This window comes from Bufo bufo, chromosome 8 (assembly GCF_905171765.1).
Source record: "Bufo bufo chromosome 8, aBufBuf1.1, whole genome shotgun sequence".
NCBI lineage: Eukaryota > Metazoa > Chordata > Amphibia > Anura > Bufonidae > Bufo > Bufo bufo.
In genome coordinates this window covers 190,804,454-190,824,011 of record NC_053396.1, presented here as the reverse complement: position 1 = coordinate 190,824,011, position 19,558 = coordinate 190,804,454, and the positions used below count along the sequence as shown (strand labels likewise).

At 40.8% G+C, this 19,558-nt stretch overlaps 1 protein-coding gene across 7 annotated transcripts in view; it reads right to left on the bottom strand.

Annotated features, from left to right (window-relative positions):
- Window positions 1-19,558, bottom strand: part of RYR1 (ryanodine receptor 1) — a 124,561-nt gene that overhangs the window by 41,897 nt on the left and 63,106 nt on the right. For 4 of the 7 annotated variants that reach the window (XM_040442363.1, XM_040442358.1, XM_040442361.1 and 1 more), the window contains exons 50-70: window positions 17,980-18,120; window positions 17,733-17,896; window positions 14,754-14,832; window positions 14,567-14,656; window positions 14,256-14,399; window positions 12,378-12,458; window positions 12,154-12,229; window positions 11,809-11,932; window positions 11,415-11,530; window positions 10,823-10,890; window positions 6,973-7,094; window positions 6,622-6,671; window positions 6,338-6,398; window positions 6,005-6,243; window positions 5,198-5,279; window positions 4,979-5,109; window positions 4,573-4,893; window positions 4,214-4,454; window positions 3,964-4,051; window positions 1,827-1,919; window positions 1,291-1,305 (exon numbers count right to left, since the gene is read on the bottom strand). In XM_040442363.1, coding sequence (XP_040298297.1) covers window positions 1,291-1,305; window positions 1,827-1,919; window positions 3,964-4,051; window positions 4,214-4,454; window positions 4,573-4,893; window positions 4,979-5,109; window positions 5,198-5,279; window positions 6,005-6,243; window positions 6,338-6,398; window positions 6,622-6,671; window positions 6,973-7,094; window positions 10,823-10,890; window positions 11,415-11,530; window positions 11,809-11,932; window positions 12,154-12,229; window positions 12,378-12,458; window positions 14,256-14,399; window positions 14,567-14,656; window positions 14,754-14,832; window positions 17,733-17,896; window positions 17,980-18,120 — 2,526 coding nt within the window. The remainder of the gene's footprint in view (window positions 1-1,290; window positions 1,306-1,826; window positions 1,920-3,963; window positions 4,052-4,213; window positions 4,455-4,572; window positions 4,894-4,978; window positions 5,110-5,197; window positions 5,280-6,004; window positions 6,244-6,337; window positions 6,399-6,621; window positions 6,672-6,972; window positions 7,095-10,822; window positions 10,891-11,414; window positions 11,531-11,808; window positions 11,933-12,153; window positions 12,230-12,377; window positions 12,459-14,255; window positions 14,400-14,566; window positions 14,657-14,753; window positions 14,833-17,732; window positions 17,897-17,979; window positions 18,121-19,558) is intronic. The other 3 variants (XM_040442364.1, XM_040442359.1, XM_040442362.1) reach the window with 1 other exon arrangement.

Sequence of the window (19,558 nt, the reverse complement as noted above, 5' to 3'; positions counted from 1 at the left end):
GATTTTTAAAAAAAAAAGACATTAAAACTTCTGAAGGATTCCATAGAGACACATCACCCTCCAAGGCAGCCACAGAGGATGAAAATAAAGCAATTGACAAACAGCACATTTCAGAAGGGTGCAGGCCTCCAGCACCTCAGTTGTCACCCACATCTGTGCCCTCACTCTCTGCCAACACATATGACGTGCCATGTGTTGCTCAGGCAGAAAACATAGCCATTCCTGTATCTGGAATGGCTTCAGAGAACATGCAAAATCATCTATCTATCTGACCTCCTTTCACTTCCTGGACAAAAATGGCTCCTACCACCTCTTCTGTGAGAAAGATCTGTCAAACTTCATCTAGTTTATTTATTCTCAATCCTACCCAATAGTATAGGAACCATAAAGGTTTCCATTCATCAGTTATCAGGACTAGGTAGATGCTACAGTAGATTAGGTTGGGCCCATAACCCTTTCTAGTTGGCAGTGGGAATCCATTCAGGGTTTTCCTCTCCACAGCCACTGCCATGTTGGCAACAAGATTTAGGAGACTGATCCAAATTATGACTATTCCAGTTGTCTACTCTACACCTTCCCTTTAAAGACAGAACTTCACTCTTGGATCAGAGTGATGCTCTTTCCTTGCAGATAAGATGTAGAGTAGACAACCTGACTAACCTCAATTATCTATTCCGAGTTAGGCTTCTCAATTTAGTAAAAAAAAAATAGTTGGAAAAGAAAAAAAATTATGGCTCAAAAGCCTGGGAGACTTATAGTCCAACTTACTTTAAAGTCACCCAATTCACAGATTTGCTAGCTTCAGAATGTAGATTGAACCTTGAGCCATGATGACCATTGAGGTCTGTGAAGGTAAATGAGTGGACTATATGGGATAGACTGCAGAAAGTCTCAGTTCTCAATCCAACAATAATAACAGGCATAAATGGATTGTGAACCTCAACTATGTTTACTGCCTACAGCTGTAAACCCATTATACAGGGTAGTTATACTATTCTCCAAATATCCTACAAGAACTTTCAGACAGTAGAGTGAAAGGAGTCCTTTGTTTATTCCTCTAGAACCATTTACGGTATATATTTTCTCCAGCTAAGTAACTGCAAGACTGTACAGAGTGTATAAGTCGATACTAAGACTGGTCGACCTTGTACAGCATTACATATCACTTAGTTGGTGGAAGTGATACACAAGTGAAAGCAGGACAGACAGACAGACGTAGCCATGCTTCCCACACAGGCAGAGGGCAATAATGCAGCAGCCCCACCACAAGAAAAGAGGTTGACTGCTGACCTGGCTGTCTCCAGACTAACATGGGAACAAAGAGAGAAACATGTAAGATTGTTACAAAATAAATTGAAAAAGGAAGAACATCTAATAATCAAAAAGGGGCCAAATTACGATGATTTGAGGATCTGAAATGAAAACCATACTAAAGAGATTCATGAGGGCATATCAAAATAAGAAGCACAATAAAGACTAATAACACCAAAAATTCTACCAAGAGCTTCTGGAAAAAGTTGATGGTCATTCAAGAACGTAGCTTGGTTGTCCTCTCATCCATTGCTGGTTCTAGAACCACTCACATTATGAAGAACCTACCTATATAGAGTATATTCTCTATAAATTGACATAGCGAGAGTTGTCACCATACATTCGATGTGCAGTTAGAGATTTGGTGTTACTTGTCCTTGAAAAATGAGCATGTGGTATTTAGTAAAATATTGGACCTTGAGTGAAAACTCATATGCTGGCAGAATATAACTATATAATTGTCATAGTGGTCAAAAGGAGATCACCAAATAACTGTATGGAGATGATCAACCCACCTTGGACATTTTGCTTTTGCTGTCTGCGGTGAGGAAGGACATGTTGTTGATTTCGTTCTGTACCACAAAATTCTGTTCCTCTCGTTTGAAGTTCTAGTAGAGAAGAGAAAAATATTATTTCAATATGAATTGTATAACAGTATTTTTAGACATAGTTTGGCACTTTTAATAGATTTGAGTATTAAAGTTATCTGGGAATTTGATATTGATGGTCTATCCTCAGGATAGATCTTCAATATCAGGTAGGAAGGGGTCCTGGGAATCAGCTATTCGAAGAGGTGACACTTAGGCCTCTTCCGAGTTCAGTGACGTCGCCTCACATCGGTCACATGACCTAAATGCAGCTCAGTTCCATTCAAGTGAATGGGGCAGAGCTGCAATACCAAGCACAGCCGCTATACAATGGACAACGCTGTGCTCTGTGCTTGGTAAATTGTGAAGAGACCACAACTCTCACCGGAGTTCTGGTGAGTGCAATGGTCTCTTCAAACAGCTGAATGGTGGGGAAGGGGGGCGGACGAAAGATGGACTCGATGATCTGATATTGAGAACCTATCCTGAGGATGCACATCAAAATCAAATTCCTAGATAACATCTTTAAATTATTTATGGAGATGTGACCTGGTCAACATACAGTCCTGATCAAAGGTTTAAGACCACTTGAAAAATTGCAAAAAATCATATTTAGCATGGCTGGATCTTAACAAGGTTCCACGTAGAGCTTCAACATGCAACAAGAAGAAATGGGAGTGAGACAAAACATTTTTTGAGCATTCAATTTAATGAAAACAATGAATAAACTGAAACAGGCTGTTTTTCAGCTGATCAAAAGTTTAGGACCACACCTCCAAAAAAAAACTAAACCCCCCCCCCAAAACAGAAATCCAACTTCCAAACATGAACTCAGTAATGAGTAGATCCGCTGTTATTGTTTATCACTTAAAAATTTGTTTCGGCATGCTTGATGCAAACGTTTCCATGAGGTGAGTGGGAACATTTCTCCAAGTGGTGAAGACGGCCGCACGAAGGCCATCTACTGTCTAGAACTGTTGTCCATTTTTGTAAACTTCCCTTGCCATCCACCCCTAAAGGTTCTCAATTGGATTTAGATCAGGGGAACACGCAGGATGGGCCAAAAGAGTGATGTTATTGACGTTTGACGCCCCTGCACTTCCTGAAGCTCTGTTGTTCCACTGAAGGAAAAAGCACCCCAGACCATTATGGCGCCCCCTCCACTGTGGCGCGTAGAAAACATCTCAGGTGGGATCTGCTTGTCATGCCAGTAACGTTGGAAACCATCAGGACCATCAAGGTTACATTTTTTCTCATCAGAGAAGAAAACTTTCTTCCACCTTTGAATGTCCCATGTTTGGTGCTCTCTTGCAAAGTCCAAACGAGCAGTTTTGTGGCGTTCAAGGAGACAAGGTCTTTGAAGACGTTTTTTCTTTTTTGAAGCCCTTAGTCTCAGATGCCGTCTGATGGTTATGGGGCTGCAGTCAGCACCAGTAAGGGCCTTAATTTGGGTCGAGGATCGTCCAGTGTCTTGACGGACAGCCAATTAGATCCTCCGGCTCAGTGCTGATGAAATTTTTTTGGGTCTTCCACTTGACTTTTTTGTTACATAACCCTCAGGAGTGATGGCGCGCTGTGAGAGACCCTGCTTATGCAGTTCAACAACCCAACCACGTTCAAAAAGGGAGAGTTTTTTTGCCTTTGCCATCACAACGTGTGACTACCTGACAGAAAATGACAATGAATCCACATCTTTGCACAGATTTGGCCTTTTAAAGGCATGCGGTCCTAAAATTTGGATCAGCTGAAAAACAGCCTGTTTCAGTTTAATCGTTATTTTCAATTAATTGAATGCTCAAAAACTGTTTTGTCTCACTCTCATTTCTTCAACATGTTGCATGTTGAAGCTCTACTTGGAACCTTGTTAAGATCCAACAATGGTGGTGGTAGCTATGTAATTAAGTAAATGGAAATATTTTAGCAAATTTACCTTTTTGGGCATCAGATTGTTTGACACATTTTTGGGCATTATATGGTATAATTGTTTGTGTTCTGTAAACTATACATCGAGGGAATGAGCACCCACAGAACGTACTGTCTAGGGTACTTAGTATTTAGAACTTACATGGGACTTAGACCAGAAGATGAATACTTCTCCAACCATACGGAAAAGTTCTTCAGCATCACAGTCAGGGACTGTCAGCCAGTTTGCTCTAGGATAAAAAAAAATACCATCTCTTTGTAAACTCAAAGGTCAATGATTGATTTAATGCCAATATCAATTAAGGTCATAGCAGATGGTTGGTGATCAGGTATTTAAACTGGTAGCATTAATCAGTGGTCTATTTCTACCACTTAATGGCCTGTTACTGTACCTATTGTTGTCCACATAACGGATAAGTAGAGGATAAAGAGCATAGAGGTCACGGCATAAAACAGAGAACTCATCACGAATCAGACTTTCCGAATCTTCAGATTCACTCTTGGCTTCCAAACGCAGCTGTTCTTCTTCCGCAACAACTTTGCCTGCCCGTTTTTTCAGCTTTTCCATGGTGGGAATGAAATGTGATCGAAGGAGTTCAGGCTTAGCCTTGCTTACTATGGGCTGGGCAAACACTAGAAGATAAAATTTGAAATGGGTTAGAATTTTAGGGTTTCTAGACTATCATGATCAGGTAAATCATAAAAAAACAGCAAACACTGTCTCATCAGTCCATCACACAAAGCAAGATACCTGCAAGTCTCTTCATCCACGAGGCCTCGTCTATACCAAGGTTATTGACAACAATTCGGAGGATGTTTCCCAGAAGAGCATTGAGTTGTTCAGACGTCACACTTGTGCAGCAAGGTGAAGTGTCATCTGGGATGTTCTCTGGTCCTCTTTCCCACCAACGAGGAAGGTAATTGCACAACATAGGCAATGTTATTTCAATGACATGCGGCATCTCTGTATAGCGCGCACCAGATTCTGCTAACAATGAGATTTCCTTGATCAAAGTCTGCAGATCAGGGATGTCTGGACACATTTCTTCAACAGAGTTGGGAAGACCCAGGACTATGGAATAAAAAAAATAAAGATTTTTCAAAAATGTTGTTAAACGCCTAGGGATTGCTGATTTTGAGTGACTTCCCATACTTACTGGCACGTTCCCGGGGAGATTTGGTGGTATAAACAGAATAGATATTATACTCATTCAGGTACGGTTCCAAGAAAGCCACGGGCATTGCAGCAGCCAGTCTGGCCAAACACTCTCCCAAAGCTGGACGTTGTCTAATAATAAACACATGTGCAAGTGTTACACCTAGAATTTTTTTTTTCTAATCATGTATTAATTATACAATGTGTTGAATGCCCTTACTTTTCAACATAAGGGTTCTTGGTGGTTCCCAGAGAGTAGATACTACACAATGTTCTGTAGCAGGAGACTTGTACATCATCCACTGAGGAGACAGAAGAAGACAACATTCCAGTGGTGTAATAATCTTTTATGGGAAATGTCATAGATAACATGAAAAAAGACTTTTAGTTGACAGTCAACAACTGTAAAAACCAGTGTCAAGTAGCTGCTGCCAAGGCTAATAAGATCATAAGTTGCATCAAAAGAGGTATATTTGCACAGGATGAGAAGACAGTCCTACCACAAATCAGTAGTCAGACCACATTTGGAGCATTGTGTGCAGTTTTGGGAATAGTAGAGCTTTAATAAATTCAAAAGTGGGCAACCAAAGTAATAAATGGAATGCATGGACTGCAGTACCCAGAAAGATTAGCAAAATTAGGGTTATTTAGTTTACAAAAAAAGATGACTGATGGGTGACCTAATAAAATATGTATACGGTAAATACAACAAACGTCAATACAGAGATCTCTCCCATGATCTATTTATACCCAGGACTGTGATGAGGGGACATCCTCTATGTCTAGAGGAAAGAAGGTTTCTACACCAACAGAGGATTCTTTACTGTAAGAGCAGTGAGACTATGGTGCTCTCTGCCAGATGAAGTGGTACTGGCAAACTTGCTAAAAGAAGATACATGGGATAATCTACCAGCTATATCTAGATATAGATATAGCATTTGAGGTTTGGTCATTTTATCCAAAATTTCTGTCTGCTAATCTATTGTCTTTGACATGAATTTTCCCAATCTCAAGACCTGTAACTTACATATAACGTCATCTCCAAACTGATGTTGTGCAATGTGCTCAAACAGCGATGTCAGAACTGGCAAAAGGGCCACCGTTGTATAATTGATATTCTGAGAAACACCCTTGACCTGAGTTTTGGACTGAGAAACCTTTCCAAGTTTTAAGTTCTCAACCATTTTCTCTATGTCTTCTGATGCACCCTCAAAAAAGGAACGTAAACCAGCTTTTACTATCTCCGGGCCAGACTTCATCACTGTCCTGTAAGGAAGATTAAGAGACAAATGTTCTTGAGATGAAATTTTGAATGAGATAAATTGTGATTTTGTTTGTATATAAAACATTGACAGAGCACCTGGCATCCAGAGAACGTGCCAAGATATGTAGACAGTTGACAACAGCTGGAGCATCAGTTCCTGAGGAAAAATTGGGAGACATTCATTTAATTGAAAGTCACACACACCCTCAACTTGACCCAAGTAAAACTCAAACATAGACAGGCCCCTTCCACACCACAAATCCAGAGGAGAAAACACGTGGATCGAGGAGGATTTAGAAGCAGTCAATATGGGTTCAGCTCATGCAGTAAAGATTAGTGGAATGAGAAGATCTTCACAGCAGCAATATCTCACTGCTTACCGAACAAAGACACCCGATGCCGTACCAGAGCAGCCATCTTACAGAATAGGCTAAGGAAGGTGAAAGAGGCAGGTACAGAGGGAAGGAGGAGGAGAGACATTGAAAGTGAGTCTAATGTACAGGATACAACAATTCTATAACTCCTATAGGGAACTCCTATATCACATCAACTATACTGTCGATGTCTATTTAGAGAAGTCCATATGTGCATGCAGTTCAGATATCATATTCTTGGCCAATACTATTGGCTTCACCATTCAATATTTCACGTCCATTCCAAAAATTAATACACAAATACCATAGAAGATACTTAAATATATGTCTACTTGCCCAATGGGATAAATACTATACCTAGCAATCATCTCCTTTTCTTTGTTTGATGCATGTCCACCACTGCCTAGGACCTTAGCTGGGGTAGACAGGAAGTAGAGGCAATGGTTCTTGAAGTACTGGTTAATAAGTGGAAGAAGGATCTGTAGAGTGGAAAGATGGCATCATGTGAGCTTGGACTGACATTATGTATGCAGTGATTATCAATAAGGTTCATATGTAGCATATTTTCTGTGTTAAATTATGTTCTACCACCATTCCTTAAACTTCAGAAAACCACCTCTTAATCAGAAGACTGGTATCTTTTTCAATGCTTATTGTAAAAACTTGAAATATTCCATCCCACCTCCATGTTCATTAATTACTAGTTATTTTTTTTTCCCATCAATAAAGTTTTTATTGAAAGATGGTTTGCAAGATGAGTAGTTATGCAATTATAAACAAATAAAGAAAGGTTCCATGCAAAATACACATTACGATGACATATTGAGTTTTTTTTGCAGTGTTCATGTGCAATATACAGTAGTCATGTGCAGTATACAGTAATCCTGTGCAATATACAGTTACAGGCAGGTATATTCCCCAGATTTTCCTATTATAGGAGGTAATAAGGAAGTGGTTCAGCATACGAGCTGGACAGCCACAATAGCCATGAGTTATGCATTGCTATCCTATGTTTCAACGAGTAGGCGAAAATGAACTCACATTGCATATGGTAGTTTACCAGCTTGAGTACTTCACTGATTGAAGGGGATTTCATTCCCTTCCATTGGCGTGCAATCACTTTTTTTGAGGCGGAAAGGATGTGGGCTACAATGCCCCTAACATTGTGAGGAATTTCTGCCAGACCAATGTTTAGAACGACTAGTTCCGGGCTTAATATTCCCTTTATCCCTGTTACCTCTTCTAGGACACTGGATACTGAATTCCAGAAGTGTGTGAGTGAAGGGCACAACCACTACATATGGAATGGGGTGCCTATTTGACCACATCCCCTCCAACATAGGGGAGAATAGTTCGGGATAGTATGGGATAATCTGTTTGGTGTTAAGTACCACCTTAGTTGAATCTTCCTGTTCTGCTCTGTATGATTTATACATCTCAAGCATTTCATGGACCAGTACATAGTGTCTGACCAGGAGTCTAGGGTGAATTATTTTCCCATCTCAGCCTCCCATTTAGTCATAAAAGGTTTTTTGTACTCTTTGTCTACTGACATAATAAGCGAGTACCAAAATGAAAGACTAGAGTAAAGAGTGGTGCCTTCTTTGAGTGTGTCGCTGTCTCTCCCCTCCACACGAGCTGGGAGAGAGGAGAGAAAGTGGCTCATCTGCAGGTACTGGTAGAATAGAGAATTAGGCAGGTTGTAGGTGGAGTGTAATGTTTCATAAGGCTTCAAAATGGATTGGTCAAATAGGCTTCCCAGTGTATCTATCCCACAGTTTAGCCAGTTTGTAAGTAGGAGTGTAGGAATATGGTATTCTATGACCGAGATAGGAAAATGTTTATGATCTAGGGGGGAAGGGTGTTTTAGATCTGAACAATTGTGCCTAAGCAAATATGGTAGCTTGCATTGTGCTTAAAGGCAGAGAGAAACTAAAGGGTTTTAGTAGGTATGCTGCTAATAATGTTTTTAGGGATCTCCTTCTAACAAAGTGCTCTTCGATGTGTAGCCACTGATGGGACGAGGAAGGGGACCACCATTCCATGGCTTGATCTAACAAGTTGGCTAAATAGTAATTGTTCAGATATGGAAATTAATTACTAGTTAATAATCTCTTGTATATGTAATCTGAACTGGAAGAGTTATCAGTCATCCTTCATTGACTGACCACCTGCCTTTTGTTATCGTGGTAATGTTGCAAGCCATAAAATTTAGAAAATAAATGTTGGTCATGAACACAACATTTTTGATGTAGATACAGATAATTTCTACAGGATTAACCAAACAAGGTCTACTTAGCCTGGAGGACCCTCTGCCAAGGACAACTTAGAGAGATGCAAGGATTTGACCAGATGAAGTTTATACAAGTGACAGCCAACAGAGAATGTGACAAAGTAGACTAGTAATGTGTAGTAAGAACAAGTCTGTCCATCAGAGTATAACTATAAGGAGAGATAATTCATGGTCACTAACAGTGCATAATGTCCCTTCACACTATAGCCAATATGTCATTATAGCCAACTAAGGAATAATGAAAAGAAACATGGATAACCGACAAACTTGATGAACAAGGGAAGTAGACAAAAGACAAACTGGGGAGGGGGTGCTTCTGTTGGATGGCAGGTACCAAGGTATTTGGTCGATTGTAAGTTACATTTCGCAGTGTTCCATCATACGGCTCAGCCAATGAACTAATGGCAAAACAGTATTGAGGTAGTGGAAATAAAAGTGGGTATAAAGCATTATTTATAGGCCAGTATGCTGTTTTTACCACTATTTAATCATATCGGGGTGGTGCTGGATAAGCCATGGAGGAAAGGAAGGGGAAAGGGATTTCCCGTGGAGTGGCATACTCAAGGTAGGCACACACCAGCATGTATAGGTAGATTGATAAATAGACAGCAGAGGTCTGTTAGGATGAGTAGAAAGGGAGTATTCCACCCAAAGTGGCCATATTTTTAAGAATTGATCATGATGGTCTGCTAAAATGGAGGTCAATTTTTCGTTGACGATATAAAAATCTTGTCTACGCTTCACTTCAGAGAAGTCCAGAGAGGTTTTTTTCTAGGCAGCTGCAAATGTTTGTATGGTGGCCAAGAAAAATAAACCTATTAACCGTTGGGAGAGCGGGGGGATTCTTGGGATTCTCTTGTTAAGTAATGCCTCCCAAAGGTCCTTTCGGATATTATAACCCGTTACTGAGTTAATGAGGTTATAGACCCTGATTCAAAGTCTGATGGCAGGACCACAAGATATGTAGTACGTCGCCTACAGATTGACAACCCCTGAAACAGTTGGGAGAGTAGTACAAGGGCTATTCTAGATTGAACTAAATACCAGCGGAATAATACTTTATACGATGTCTCTAACATTAATGTATTTTGGGGTCTTTTATGTGTGGAATCTCAAATTTGTTTCCACTGATAATCAGTTAAAGTAGAACCCAAGTCTGATTTCCACTTCGAAATGTAGGACAATTGGGTTCTATAAGAGGTATGTGTTAGGGCATATAAATTTCCATGATGAGACCTCTAGCATGTGGATAACGCAGGCAGTACGTTTCAAAAGCAGTCAAAGATAGAGGGGTAGTTGCATTTTTGAGAAGGGATTCAATGAAATGTTTTAGTTGGAGGTAAATCTGCTTTGTAAGGAAGTGAATGTAGCCACACCATCTAGGGAAAATAAGTGATAAATCCTAGTCAGTCCTTTGGCTGTCCAAATTATAATTGATCTTGGGGACTGGATGGAGTTTTCAATAAAATATCCCCAGAAATAAGCAGTGGTGGATTGAGATCTGGTTCTACTAGAAAATAAATGTCGGTCATAAACATCTTTGATGCAGATCCAGTACACTTTGTACACGATTGACTAAGCAAGGTCTACTTGACCTGGAAAACCCGCTGTCAAGGACAACTTCGAGAGAACCAAGAATTTGACCAAATGGAGTTTTCCTTATAATATCCCCAGAGATGAGGAATGGCGGAATGAGATCTGGTTCTTCAACATCTTAAGCTGATCAGTAGGAGGACTTAAAGCTCCATCATAAGCTTTTAAACTTATTCTGCCAATCTTTTACAATTCCTGCTCCTCTCTATTTTTATTGGATCCTTGTGGTTTTGGTGAATATTTGGTAATGGTGGGAAATAGTTGCAAGAAAATACCACCCAGGGGCATGGTAGAAGAAATTCCAGGACTAAGTACACATACCTTTGCAAAGAACTTTATTTCCCGCTCATGAGGGGATTTCTCGACTCTGCCACTGCTCACAACAGCCTCTAAAATTAGAAAACAGAAAAACACATCTTGAAGGTGCCAAACTAAAAGACGAGGGTAATAAAGAACACAGAGAAGTTACTAGAGGTTGATTATGGATTATTTCCATCTTATGATGTTGTAGCATATTGCTAAATTGCATATCAGTGGTGTCTAGAGGTCAGAGCCCTACAATCTTGAGACTGAAGAAGCTACAAGGCTGGTGTAGCGCTTCATCACCTTCATTTTGTTCCCATGCACACTGGTATCGAACTCTGTAGATAACTGCAGAGCAGTCCCATTCAAGTGGTCCCTTTATTCCCAGGATTGGTGAGGGTATCAGAGACTGGCCCCTTATCGACCATAAAGTGATAGCATTTTCTAGTGCTATGTCATCACTTTATAAGATGGGAATACCACTTTACATATTTGCTTGTTATAATTTTGGACTGTTGGCATGTAAATATGCTTAGATTTTCTCGCATGATGTAAAATTTCTTCAAAAAAGTAACCAATGTGTAAATCCACAGTTCACTTATCCTCATACCCAAATGTGCGATGAACTCCTGGGCTGTGTCCATGAGCTTCAGAAGTTTCTGCAGGAAGCCATATGCAAAACGCTTTTCAATAGAGGAAGTGTCCAGCTCCATGTCTTTCAGCCCCCTGTGAGTAAGAAGTTTGTTACCAATCGTCATCATTAGCACCATATTTCAATTATAACTGAAGTGTAAGGTAGTTGCACTCAATAACTTGATTACCGCCTTACCTCACCAGAGATATTTTCTCCAAAATAACAAAAACGACTATGGAGATGGCTTTAGGGTATGTTTTTAAGTGCATGAATACAACACAACTATAGATATAGAGATTCTGTTGCCACAATCAGTAGGCATGAGGTATCCGACAAAAGGTCACACCATCAACTCCCCCGTTAAACCAACCTGGTAACTGCATAGCCATTAAGTTGGAGAAATTTAAGAAGTTCATGTGCTTTCTCCCTGTCACGAGCTTTCTCTTTAGCAGTCAGTGTATCATAGGGTACAAGTAAGGGATGGGTTCCTCCTCCTGTAAACCAATTTAAATTACATGTAGGCATAAAACAAAAATGAAACATGGCATGGATAGAGAAGAGTAGATGTGGAAGCTGACAAATCTGCAGGTATGTTCTTAGCTGCCTGGTGCACAGACAAACATTGGACAGAGCAATGTTGTTGCATATGAAGACTGTCTGATTAAGGGGTGGACACAAACATACTGCTTCATAATTGAGGTTTATATGTCCTTACCTTTGGCCTCCAGCTCGTGTTTTTTCTTACGCCCCCATGTGTTGTGGTAATTCTCTGCCAGTTGCTCAGACATTGACTAAAACAGGAATGACAAAAAAACAGAGGTTAAACATCTACAAAAGCATCCATATTGTGCCTGAACAATATTATCCTACTTTGATATATTTGATTCATACCTGTTTAGTCTATTAGGTAGAAATAGATTTGTAAAATTGTATTCTTACCTGAAGCTCTCTAGACAGGGTGATTCCAGTAAGGTCAATGGGAGTTGGGCTAAAGGTTTGTACTGAGGGATCATAGGTTGCCTGAGAAGTGTGGAAAGCAGAATGGTAAAATAATATTGATAGATAGATAGATAGATAGATAGATAGATAGATAGATAGATAGATAGATACAGGGTCAGACTGGCCCACCGTAGCACCAGAGAATCCTCTGGTGGGCCCAAATTCTGATGATAATGGACCCCTAGTAAAACAGAGCCCTTAAGATTCTATACAGGGAGTGCAGAATTATTAAGCAAGTTGTATTTTTGAGGATTAATTTTATTATTGAACAACAACCATGTTCTCAATGAACCCAAAAAACTCATTAATATCAAAGCTGAATATTTTTGGAAGTAGTTTTTAGTTTGTTTTTAGTTTTAGCTATTTTAGGGGGATATCTGTGTGTGCAGGTGACTATTACTGTGCAAAATTATTAGGCAACTTAACAAAAAACAAATATATACCCATTTCAATTATTTATTTTTACCAGTGAAACCAATATAACATCTCAACATTCACAAATATACATTTCTGACATTCAAAAACAAAACAAAAACAAATCAGTGACCAATATAGCCACCTTTCTTTGCAAGGACACTCAAAAGCCTGCCATCCATGGATTCTGTCAGTGTTTTGATCTGTTCACCATCAACATTGCGTGCAGCAGCAACCACAGCCTCCCAGACACTGTTCAGAGAGGTGTACTGTTTTCCCTCCTTGTAAATCTCACATTTGATGATGGACCACAGGTTCTCAATGGGGTTCAGATCAGGTGAACAAGGAGGCCATGTCATTAGATTTTCTTCTTTTATACCCTTTCTTGCCAGCCACGCTGTGGAGTGCTTGGACGCGTGTGTTGGAGCATTGTCCTGCATGAAAATCATGTTTTTCTTGAAGGATGCAGACTTCTTCCTGTACCACTGCTTGAAGAAGGTGTCTTCCAGAAACTGGCAGTAGGACTGGGAGTTGAGCTTAACTCCATCCTCAACCCGAAAAGGCCCCACAAGCTCATCTTTGATGATACCAGCCCAAACCAGTACTCCACCTCCACCTTGCTGGCGTCTGAGTCGGACTGGAGCTCTCTGCCCTTTACCAATCCAGCCACGGGCCCATCCATCTGGCCCATGAAGACTCACTCTCATTTCATCAGTCCATAAAACCTTAGAAAAATCAGTCTTGAGATATTTCTTGGCCCAGTCTTGACGTTTCAGCTTTTGTGTCTTGTTCAGTGGTGGTCGTCTTTCAGCCTTTCTTACCTTGGCCATGTCTCTGAGTATTGCACACTTTGCGCTTTTGGGCACTCCAGTGATGTTGCAGCTCTGAAATATGGCCAAACTGGTGGCAAGTGGCATCTTGGCAGCTGCACGCTTGACTTTTCTCAGTTCATGGGCAGTTATTTTGCGCCTTGGTTTTTCCACACACTTCTTGCGACCCTGTTGACTATTTTGAATGAAATGCTTGATTGTTCGATGATCACGCTTCAGAAGCTTTGCAATTTTAAGAGTGCTGCATCCCTCTGCAAGATATCTCACTATTTTTGACTTTTCTGAGCCTGTCAAGTCCTTCTTTTGACCCATTTTGCCAAAGGAAAGGAAGTTGCCTAATAATTATGCACACCTGATATAGGGTGTTGATGTCATTAGACCACACCCCTTCTCATTACAGAGATGCACATCACCTAATATGCTTAATTGGTAGTAGGCTTTCGAGCCTATACAGCTTGGAGTAAGACAACATGCATAAAGACGATGATGTGGTCAAAATACTCATTTGCCTAATAATTCCGCACACAGTGTATACACAGAGGATGGTGGGCCCAAGTCTTTAGATAGATCTTACCTGAGCAGATTGAGAGATCTTTCTTGTTTTTGTCTTCTTTTCAGTCTTGTCGTCTTCTCCCTCTCTGGCCTTTTCAACCATCCATTCCCAAGCTATCATGGCTTTCAGTGATTCTTTGATAGGCCAACGGTAGATCTCCTTGTCCTGTTAGGGTAAAGTGACGGAAAAATGTGAATCTATTTGCATTCAACTTTTTTACTGTCCAGAAAATTAACAGATGAATCAAACATCTTTAGATGGTCAATTTGTGGTTTATTACTTAAAGTAATTGAAAAAAAAGTCAGATGCCCAACCTAGGAATTTAGACTTACCTTTTCGGAAAAGGTTTTGTAGGGGCGCAGCATGGGATGTGTTTTGACTTCTTCATCCACCGTCTCTCCATAGGACCAGTTATTTTGTATCTGAGACAAAATAAAACATTTACCATAAGTAAAGCAGCTATTCCTGTATAGGGCTCAGACCCATACCTATTACCAAATACAAGGAAGATTTTCTTACCTTCTCAAAAGCCCATTTGTCATGAGTGTACTCAGCATATTTGTTGATGAAGCTATCAAGCTTTTCAGGGATGATTACACTGTGACATAAAATACATGTCTGTTTATTAATGTTATGCAGATTATTTTAGACATTAAAGAGAATCTGCACCTTTATCGTAATCTCATTGTAGAGGAAAGTGGTATAATCATGCAAATATGTATATCTAATATATATATATATATGTATATTTAAAATATATATATATATATATATATTGGCCCTGTATGGCCAGTGGGGATTATTGTATATGGGTATATCCCCTATATGTGTATTTATGTATGGGTCCCCTGTATATTGACCCAGTCCATATGTTGTTAAACATCTCCAGCAGAGTCGGAGATGTTTTGCATACAGGGACAGGAGAACAAAGATCTCCCCTGCCCCTGTATGCCGCATACCTCCGGTGCTGTAATTACAGCGCCAGAGGTATGCGGTCACTTCACAGGCAGGAGGATCAAAGCGCGGGAGCAAGCACCGTGGGGTTTAAATAACCCGGCTGCGCTGCGCTCAAGAGGTAAGAAAGGAGAAGGGGAAGTGAGAAGATGGAGCGCTGAGCAGTCCATTGAGGAGGAAGAGTTAACTCCTGCAGCCCCAAGTGAGAACCAGCCCCATTTAGACGAGCATTGCGAGAATCATCCCCTGGAACGAGCGATAACCCCTAGAGACGAGCATCTGGCTGAGTATTCCCTGCATTGCCCTAATATTAACCCCTTTGTTTCACCCTGATTAACCCCTTCATTGCACTGATCCTGCATTGCCCTGCAATAGTATAATTTTCCACCAATACCCTATACCACCAACACCATCACCCATGATTATGAATCCTATACCACCAACACTATAATCCCTGCAATATGAACCCTTTCCTTATACCCCTGCCCACTGCCACCAATCCTTGCTCCCTGATCATTATTCATTAACCCCTGCAATCCCTGGTGACCCTACTATCCCTGCACATTCCTTGCTCCCTGGCCTGCATTAACCCTTGCAGTGCCATCATCACCCTGGATTGTGTTTAACCCCTTGTTTTCCGTAGGGACAGTATAGAGCCAGGTGGGTGGGCGATGCTATTGATGTGTGTATGTAAGTGTGATATTTAGATAGTTGGGGTGGGGTGGAATTGTAATTATGTATTGTGTTGTGCTAGCGTAGTTTAGGTGTATTGTAGTGTTGTTACTGTATAGCGGTGTATGTTTATATGTATATATTTATAACCATTGATATAAATATATATAAATATAGTAGAATTTATAGACTGTAGACGTGTATTTGTTAAATTCCTTTATTGTTTAAAATACAGTTTATAGTATTTTGTGGTCGCCACCGTAACATAGCGCACCTAGTTTAGGAAAGAAGTATAGCAACAAGGATGGTAATTAGTATTTTTAGTATAAATAGGCGGAGTCATCACTAGACGACTCACGACTATTTATGAACATTAATTATTGATATTAACCCAAAATATTAATAATTAATAGTTCCTTTAACACTAATGTTGAAGGTTCAACCTTTTGCTTTGATCAGTCTTTATGCCAAAACCCAACATAGAGTTAACTGATCAAAATTTGGCTGCCTGCTTTGCCACTAGGGGGAGCTCAGGAGGTTAGTGCAAACTGTGTTATTATTGACTTAATTGTGTAAACTGTATGCAGTAAACGTCTATGCTCCCCCTAGTGGTGGATTCAGGCAGCCAGAATGTTGTAGTTCCATATTTCAAAAATGGCCATAAACATATACTGTACTATGATTTGAAGCAGAACATACTTTTAGCTACTGCATCTAAAAAAAAAATATTTTTATTCAATTGGAAAAGCCTTGGGACATGACAAGGGATATTTTTCCGTGTCATGCCCCAAAGTCAGGCTTTAACTCATAGGGAGCCACTTGCAGATGGTAGCGCAAGCAAGATGGTTCCCTATCCCTGGGAGATATCTCTTTGCATGGTATAAAGCAGTAAGACAAAATAAAAATAAAAAATCATTGGAAATGTTGCCTTCTATATTGTAGACTAGTAAAATGATAGTGTGAGTGCCATGGCCAATAGTGCTATCCTTCTCATGGCCGCCGCCTTCCATCATTCACTACAGAGCTGAGCCATCTTACTCCTGTAAGGAGCGTGCTTTTTTCTCTCTTTATTGAAAGGGCTATAATTCCTTGCTATAATTCCTCCCCTGCCCAAAACTATCTATAGAGTCTTTCCCCAACACTCAGCTGCCTGAGAAAATAGTTTCCTAGTTTCCTCTTTGGCACTATAAGGTGTTCTATTGTACTGGTTCTCTGTTACTGAGATGGTTTGTTTCCTGATTTTGCCTACTCCTCTGCTGCCTGCCCTGACCTTCTAGCAGTCTCCAGTGTCCTTTCCTGTCTTCTGCCTGCCCTCCAACCTGGTTGCCCTATGTGCCTTGACCTCCACTTGCTTGAGTACCACTTTTACCTCTTGATTTTGTACATAGTTCTGATTTCTAGTGCTAACATTACATCGCCAATTTTTTATGGGGACTACTCTTGTGGTTGTGACCTGAAGATTCCCTTCAGCAATGACTAAAACCCCATACAGGAGTTAAAGGGGTGAATACCAGAGAATCCCTTCGACTCCACTGCCAGGTCTAGCCTCAAGCCGAATCGGTCCACACATACAGTACTTAGTATACTGTGAAAGACTTGATTGGTGGACAGCAAGATCTTTGGAATATATGCTCAACAGTTTGGGTCCAGATAGCAAACCTTACAAAATTTTCCTCCACCCCACACACACACACACACACACACACACTTTTGATGGCAGTGGTCAGTGGAGCCAAGGAAAATCCAAGGAGATACAGTACAGGTTTAGGATCTTGGGCATATCTAGACTATTGGTTAATTCATACCATGTCTAGATTCTATGGAAATGCTTCTGATACTCTCCAAACATCTGATTCATACAAGAACACTTACTTTAAGGTCTCCACAGGTTTGGGGTCAAAGTTTCCTTCAGCATCCACAGAAGCCTTCTTCTCAGTCTTTGAGGAGTAGCTGGCATCGACATAGTCAGGTGGTATAGCACCAGCAATTGAACATAGACACGGCGTGGTAATCTTATATAGCTCAGCGTCAAATTTCTATAGATGAAAGGTTTCAAAATTTCCATAAATTGAACAAGAAATTTCATGTTAGGTATATAGAAGAAACTGAAATGCGTTACCTTATGAGAAAGAGATTCAAATATGCCCCAGAAAAGTTTCCTTGTTAGATGAAGCTCCTCTTCAGACGACACACCATAGTTGGCCCATCCCGTTGGAAGACAGTAGTATTTCCAGCACCGTTCATAGTGGTTAGTGAGGAGCTTAAATCAACAGAGATAATTACTATTTATGCCTATGACAATATATTTTTGAATACATCATAAGCAAGTATTTTTCTGTGCTAAATCTTGTAGCTTGCAGTTTCATGGCGCATTAAGGGTGTTGTCTAGTTAAGAAACCTCTTTTTCATTCATTCTATAAACCAATTATGAGTAAATAAAGTGTGTGTGTGTGGGGGGGGCTCTCTTTAGTCTTGGTCAGAGTAGAGAATGGTCACAAAGTGCGTCTCTCTATCTGGAGGAACTGTCCTGTCCAGCATTACAAACACAACCCATTGATTTGAATGGGCACTGTATAATGCTTCATTTCTTTTGTGGCGGCACTGCAGAGAAATTGAATACTTAAGGCAGGTTTACACAGGCCGAGCTAAAGCCCATTGTCGGGAAGGAAGCGTTCCTTTCCAACAGTCGTCTGCTTACTCATTGGAGGAGACCAATGCATTTACGTACAGTGATCTCCTTCACAGTATGGGCAGCAGATCGATGCTTAGACCGAATGATCTGCTGCCCAGAAATGACAAGGATGCACGAATGACAGGATCACCCGATGAACCAGCGTTTTGCTCATTCGTCGGTTGATTGGCGGAACATTTAGACGGGCAGATTTCGGGAACAAGTGTTCGCAGGGGGGCTTGCTCCCGATAATCTGCCCAAATATTGAGCTGTGTAAATCCACCTTTACTGCCATATCTCACTACAGATAATAGATGATCAGTAGAGGTCCCAGCAGGTAGAAACTTTGTGGTCTACTTAGTATCAAGGGATCTTACGTCCTCCAAAGTTGAGAACCGGTTTCAGGGGGTTTTCAACCTAATGGATAGGTCATAAATATTATATCCAGGGCAGAAAGCCCTGTTCACTGTTTAATGACTATGGCAATCTAACGCAGCTCAGCTCCTATTTGCTTGAATGAGCCTTGTTGCAGTATGCTGGCATGGCCACTACACAGTAGACAGAGCAGTATGCTTCTGGCTGCGTCCACTGTTTTCTTTCCGGCGGCTGACAAAAACAGCTGATTAGTGTAGGTGCCGGATGTCAGACCCACACCAGTCTGATATTGATGACCTACCCAGAGGATATGTCATTAATATCTAAAAGGTGGAAACCCCTTTGAAGATTATCTGTAAACCTTTAACTGGACATATACTACACCTTAAAGGGGTATTCCCATCACATACAATAGGGGTATATAGCTAGGATATGCCCCCATTGTCTGATAGGTGCGGGTCCCACCTCTGGAACACGCACCTACAACGAGAACGGAGCCGGGGAGAGTTGTGGCTGGAGTACCACCAAGCGCTGCTCCCCGCTGCTCCCATAGAAGTGAATGGGAGCACACTGCACATGCGGGGCCCCTGCTCCCATTCATTTCTATGGGGCAGATGGAAATAGCCGAGCCAGCTGGGCTATTTTCTGCGGA